This window comes from Cervus canadensis, chromosome 1 (genome assembly GCF_019320065.1).
Source record: "Cervus canadensis isolate Bull #8, Minnesota chromosome 1, ASM1932006v1, whole genome shotgun sequence".
Classification (NCBI taxonomy): Eukaryota; Metazoa; Chordata; class Mammalia; order Artiodactyla; family Cervidae; genus Cervus; species Cervus canadensis.
The window spans coordinates 23,825,234-23,831,233 of record NC_057386.1 but is presented as its reverse complement, the minus strand read 5'-3'; the positions used below and the strand labels follow the sequence as shown (position 1 = coordinate 23,831,233).

Sequence of the window (6,000 nt, the reverse complement as noted above, 5' to 3'; positions counted from 1 at the left end):
CAGGGAGCCAGAGCCAGAAAGGGACTCAGAGGACATGTGTGTGGCCCTCAAAGTGTAGCCCCTGGGCTGGGAGCATCAGTGTCTACCTGGGCACTCGCTACTTGTTAGAAAGGCAAATCCGGGGGTGGCGCTTCAGACCTGCTGAACTAGAAACTCTGGGATAGAACTCAGAAATCTGTGCTTTAACAACCCTCTTGGTTCAGAAGCCCACTCACATTTGAGAAACTCTGGGCTGGGCAAGCTCCTCATTTTATAGAGAAAAATGAAAAGAGAACCAGACAGGACAATGGATTCGCCCAAGGCCACAGAGCAAATATTGACAGAGCATTGTTACCCTAGTGGGCCCACCCAAACGGCGACCCAGGAAGGTGACCAGGATCACCCACCCTATGTGGCCCACCCGCCTACTAGTTCTTCCTCCCCAGGTGCTCGGCAGCTGCCAGGCCCACCCGCTACCAGGCCCACACAGCATCGGCCTAGGTCCCGGGGCTAGACAGGGGCGGGGAGGGAAGCCCTGGAGCATCAGCTCCAGCAGCTGTTGGAGCTCCGCAGCTCCGGCCTCAGGAAATGTCCTGCTGTCATCTGAGAGACGCCTGCCGGACACCGGGCACCTGGGGCCCTCCCCCCACCCCTCTGTCCCCAACAACTCGGAGTCCAATATCCAGGAAAGCTTTATTCCCTGCTCGGTGAATAAGAGTCTGCACACACAAGTTGACCATCAGATGAGTTCACAAACCCCACCCCCCACCCCACCCCCACCCCACCCCCACAGACAGACACTACGAGACAGGTCCAGCACACCCACCACAGTGTGACCTCACCCACCCCGAGCTGCTGACAGCCCCACAGGCCACGAGGGAGGCAGCATCTTTATCCAGGCGAGCCCTGGGCTGATGGGCAAGGCTGGCTGTGGAAGGCTCACTTGCTGGATAAGGTCACTCCCAGAGGAGCCAGCAGGGGCAGGATGGGGGAGGAACACGCAGCTCATGGGTGGCTTCCACCTGTGGCCTTGGTGCTGGGAGAATCGCAGTTGTCCTCGTCTCAGCTTTCGGACAGAGGGGTACTTCAGCTCAAGGGTGGGATGGGGAGCAATGGCTAGAGAAGCGATTTTGGAAAGGGGAGGCCTGGCTAGGGGCAACTGGTCTCTCTGCCAAGACATCAAAGACTCCAAGGGTCACCACTTCCGCCTCAAGCCGAACTCAGACCACAGTCCAGGATGAGGGCTCAGGGCTGCCTCCTGGGTGGGGCTGGAGAGTTCCTGTTGCTGGCTGCCAGGAAGCGCCAGCTCGACCATCCTGCAGTGCTCACTCAGTGACCACACTGATGAAATAATCCTCTCCTCGTTGCTGTTCTTTCTCAGGATGGCAAGGAGGGAGCCAAGATTTCAGGCTCCTCTCAGGAACTGTATTGGTCTGCCTGCCCCAGGGGCCTCCTGGACCCGGCATCTTTCTGTGGCTCAGTGGGGAAGCCCTGTGAGGCCACCCAGAGAACCCACTCCTCGGCCAGTGCTCCTGTGTCCTGCTCGCCCCACAGCCTCAGGTTGGGGCCAGCACCTGTGACCCCTTCCCCACCACCTGAGACCTGGTTCTGGCCACACTTGGCCTCTCCTCCTGTCCACCCCGGAGCTCCCTGCCCGAGGCCCCTTCCCTTCCCTGCCCAGTATCCAGACGGATGGCTTCCTGTGTGGGCAGGCCTGTCCTTCCAGCCCTGGCCTGTCCTTTGTGGCCTGCCCAGGGGTCACCCAGAGGGGTAGTAGGGAGTATCGCTGTGGTAGTTGTAATCCGGACACACCTTTTGGACTAGCCTATAGTCCGTGCTGTAGAAGGCGATGTAGACGCAGACGACTTTGAAGGGCTGGGAGCAGCTCCAGGTGGCCGAGCTCTGAGCGTGGTCTCGGGAGCAGGTCTTGGCGGGGTCATGGGTGCAGAGCGAGATCCGGCGGCCCCGTTCCACCTTCTCCCACTCCATCCGGCAGTTGAAGATTTTGGAAGCCTTGGCTTCAATAAAGATCTGCTGCTCCTGATGAAACTCTACAGCTTTACTGGGGGGCACAAGGCTGATGGAGATATTGCCCTGGCCCGTGGCATTGTGTCGGAAGTGGACACTGAAGGTCCCGTTGCCGTGGTCCACAATCTTCCCCGTGACCAGCAGGTTGAGGGCTACCGTCTTGATGTTGGAGTAGAAATCACCCCAGCCAAAGATTTTCTTCACTTTGGTTGATGGCGGGGGGCTGTGGTTTGGGCGACTGGGGGGCTGGCCAAGGACCCCCCATGCCTCCCCAGGTGGAGCCAGCAGTCCTAGCAGAGTAGAGTTGGCCATGTGGCGGGACTTAGGGGACATGTGGCCCCGCTTTCGAGGCATCCGCGGCCGGGCCTGGCTCTCAGAGTCATCATGCTCAGGGTCCTCTGAGCCTGGCGGACCGTCATCCTGGCCGCAGGTGACCTGCGGAGGCAGTTGGGAGGAGAGTGAGCACCTGGGCCCTCAGAAGACTCAGGAATTCCGGTCCCCCACTCCCTACCACCAGGACCATCTCTCTGCCCCTCCCTTCCACTCTGGCTTGGGGCCGAGGGGCCCAGGCACATTGCTCTCTTACACTGGGGGTTGGGTGTGCATTCTGGGCCTGTGTCATGGTTCCCTCTCATGTTCTGACACTCAGGTCACCCCTAGCTCCTCTCCCCACTGTGCTGCCTCTGGCCACTATTCGAAGTCTGGAGAGATGGTGGAGAATTCTCTCCAGGGGACCAGCAGAGTTACACAGCTTCTACTCTTAAGAGAGCTCCAAGTCTGATGGGGGAGGCTCAGCTCCTGATCTTGGGAGAACCTTCATCAGAACGCAGAAGTACACCCCTCTGTTGACAGAGCAGTTGTTGTCTAGGAGAGATACAGTTTCCGCCTCTGTGATATTCCCAGGCTAACGGAGGTGGTACACTGTCTGCCTTCAAAGAGCCCCAAGTCAGGTAGGGGTGCTCCATCTCTCTGCTGAGAGAGCCCCTCGTTTGACAGGGGAGGTACAGCCCTTGCCTTTGGGAACTTTCTAGTCTGTTGAATGAGACACCATTCCTACACTGGGAGAGTTTCTACCCTCAGAGGCAAAGAGAACCAACAGATGATGAAAAGAAAACAGAACCCAGTAAAGTTCTCTCTCGAGTACAAATGCGGTTTAGGTTTTAATGGGAGGCTTTGAGGGAGACCTGGGTGAGTTCCATAACCAGGATGACCAAATTCCACTGATGGTAACATGCCAGGACATGACATACTAGGAGGGAGGAGTTCTTATTATTCCCATTTCACAGATGGGGACACCAGACTCACAGTTTACATCAGTACGAGACTAAACCCTTCAGGGTCAGTCCTCCTAATCCACCATACTCCCAGACTCTCAGACCAGATGGGTCCTACTATGGGGGTTTTATCCAAACCCTCCCCTCATCTGGGATCTCTGGAAAGCTCTGCGGAGGCTCAATTGACCTCTGCGGCATCCGCTCTACTGACAGGCAACATCTGGGGAGGCTTCTTGAAGGAGCTGTCGGGAGGGCCAGCAGGACAGCCCGACAAGCTCAACACAGGACAGCTCAGGAGGGCACCAGGGAATGGCAGGTTCCCTGAGGACAGCTGCCTGGCGTGGGTATGCTCAGCTTTTCAAGAAAGACCCTCTGTGTCTCATAACCAGCACCAGGTGTATCAGCTCACAGCTGGGCAGCATCTGGACTTGCTGGGACCTGGGATAAGGATGTGGAACGCCTGAGGCTGTCATATGCACGGCTACAAAGGGGTTCAGGGTCTTCATGTCCCCTGTTCTGACCCTGGCCATGTCTGCGGTCGTGCGCGGTGTCCCTGCCTGCCAGGACCCAAGGGTGGGGCAGAGGGGACAGCAGGAGAGGAGCGCCGCGGGGCTGGGGTCAAGGCAGAAGACGTGTGCGTGTACTGAACCCTGGGGGTGGGGGTCACAGCTGAATGGCTGGAGGATGAAGAGAAGGGCCCTAGGGGGAGATGTGAGAAGGGAAGGGTTCTTCCACACAATGGCAAAGGGGATTATTGTTTTGAGGAGACGGGCAGACCCAGATGTGGGTCTGAGGCTTCTCCACGACAGGATTGGTAGGTGGCGGTTGGTCGGAGGGGATTAGCGCCTTGAGCTGGGGTCTGGTGTGGATTCCCCGAGTCCTGCGCCGCCAGGAAGGCGCGAGCGAGCGCACGGGGAGCGGGCTTCGGGCGCTCCGCTCAGCTGCCGCGAGCGCCCGGGGCGGGAGCCGCCTGCCCAGGTCCTGTGGGGCTCGGGCTGCGCGCAGCCGGGAGAGGAGAGGAAAACAACAGGCGAGGAGGGAGGGAGCAGGAGGGAAGGCGGGAGCGAGGGACGCGGGGCCACCCCCCGCCTGGGCCAGCTAGTGCGCTGGGGGCCCCAGAGCGCGGGGCCCTCCGAGCCCCTCCGCCTCCCCGAGGTCAGGGAAGAGCCCATACCCCCTACCCTGCCAGGTCATCAGCTCCACAGCCACCCTCCACTACCCTTCCGCACGGCCCGGGGCCCGGGAAGAGGTCGAGTGACCCTTGGCGACGTCTGCGGGCATTTCCCCTCGTGCCCGTCGCACCTCTCGCCACCAGCGGCCGAGTAGGTGGGCCAGCCCAGCACCCTCTCCCCGCCCCTATTAACCCTTCCTGTACAGTCTCCGGCCTCGGACCCGCCCTCTCCCCCAGCCTCGAGGCTTCTCCTCCATCCCCGGGATGTTGGGGGGAAGGGAGAAAGTTTTCGGGCTCGGAAGCTTCCCGCGCTCTCCCCCAGTCCTCCCGGCCCCCGCCCCTCCGCGCCGCTCCCCGCGGATCACTCACCAGATAGAGGCTGCCCTGCACTAGGAACACGAAGCAGCAGCGAGTCAGTTGCATCTTCCTCCTTTGCTCTCGTGCCCCTTTCTCGCGTCTGTTCCCTTCAGGGTCCCAGGCCCTTCCTCACCCCCGCTCGCTCTTTCAGGCGCGCCGTCGCATGCTCCAGTCCCCCGGCCCCTGGCGGCCCTCCGCGCGGCCAGCCGCCCAGGACCGACCCCGCCCCCTTCGGTCCAGCTGTGCAGCCGCCGCCCCCCTCCCCTGGTCCAGCTGCGCGCGGCGCGGCCCCCTCTCGCGGCCCCAGATGTGCGCCCCGAGCGCCTCGAAGGGCCCCAGCTGCGCGGTGGCTCCGCGGCTCCAGATATGCCCCCTCGGTTCCAGCGGCGCCGCTCTCGCCCAGATGTGTTGGGGACCCGCGCGCGCGCTCGCCCCAGAGCTAATTCCCCAGGCCAGATGGCCCCTCCCGCCCCGTCGCGGCGCGCCCCCTGGCGGACGCCCCTGGCCGCGCCAAGCCCCGCCGCCGCTCCCCGCGCTGCCTCCCGCCAGACTGGAGCGCTCCTGGCGCCCAGGCGGCTCCGGCTTCCTCGTCCCTCCCACCACCGGCGGCGGCGGCGGCGGCGGCGGCAGGTACTGTGAGCCCAGCCGGTACCTCCGGAGTTAACTCCTCCCCTGCCGGCCCGCAACCCAGGGATTTAGGACGCAGGGGGCAGGATTTGGAGGCGGAGTTTACTCGCGAGGCAGGGAGAGGGTGGTGACCTCGGGGGTAGGGACCGTACTAATTCCAACCCTGAGCTGGGCCTCTGTTCCTGGTAGGGAGCCCTGAGAATGTGCTGCCCTCCCTGAACCCCCAGAGACCTGGAATTTGAAAAGATTATTTTTCCCAAACCCCATTACAAGAGATTCAGAAAAGAAGGTCTTCCTTATTGTAACCTGTCTCCTCGGCCCAAAGTCCACTTCTCTCTGCAAGACTTGCTTTTGTGCGGGGGGAAGTTCTTCTGGGTGTCTAGCCTGTACTCCTGGTTATAATATCAATTCCTATCCTCTTCTGCTTTACTCAGAGGGGCTGGGATAACCCTCCCCACCTCCCCCCAGTACCTCTCAGTCCAGTCGCTGTGACAGGAAACTTGACTGGAGTCCTGGAATGAAAAGGCAGCTAGGGGCCAGGCTGGATTTCTGGGGTAAGCCTCC

At 61.2% G+C, this 6,000-nt stretch overlaps 1 protein-coding gene across 1 annotated transcript; it reads right to left on the bottom strand.

The window, feature by feature from the left end:
* Positions 1-659: 659 nt before the first annotated feature.
* On the bottom strand, positions 660-5,357 carry NXPH3 (neurexophilin 3). Its single transcript, XM_043470882.1, has 2 exons — positions 4,822-5,357; positions 660-2,442 (listed from the first exon to the last, which is right to left on the bottom strand). The coding sequence occupies exons 1-2, from the start codon at positions 4,873-4,875 to the stop codon at positions 1,738-1,740; spliced, it is 759 nt and encodes a 252-aa protein (XP_043326817.1). The 5' UTR covers positions 4,876-5,357; the 3' UTR covers positions 660-1,737.
* Between the last annotated feature and the right edge of the window lie 643 nt (positions 5,358-6,000).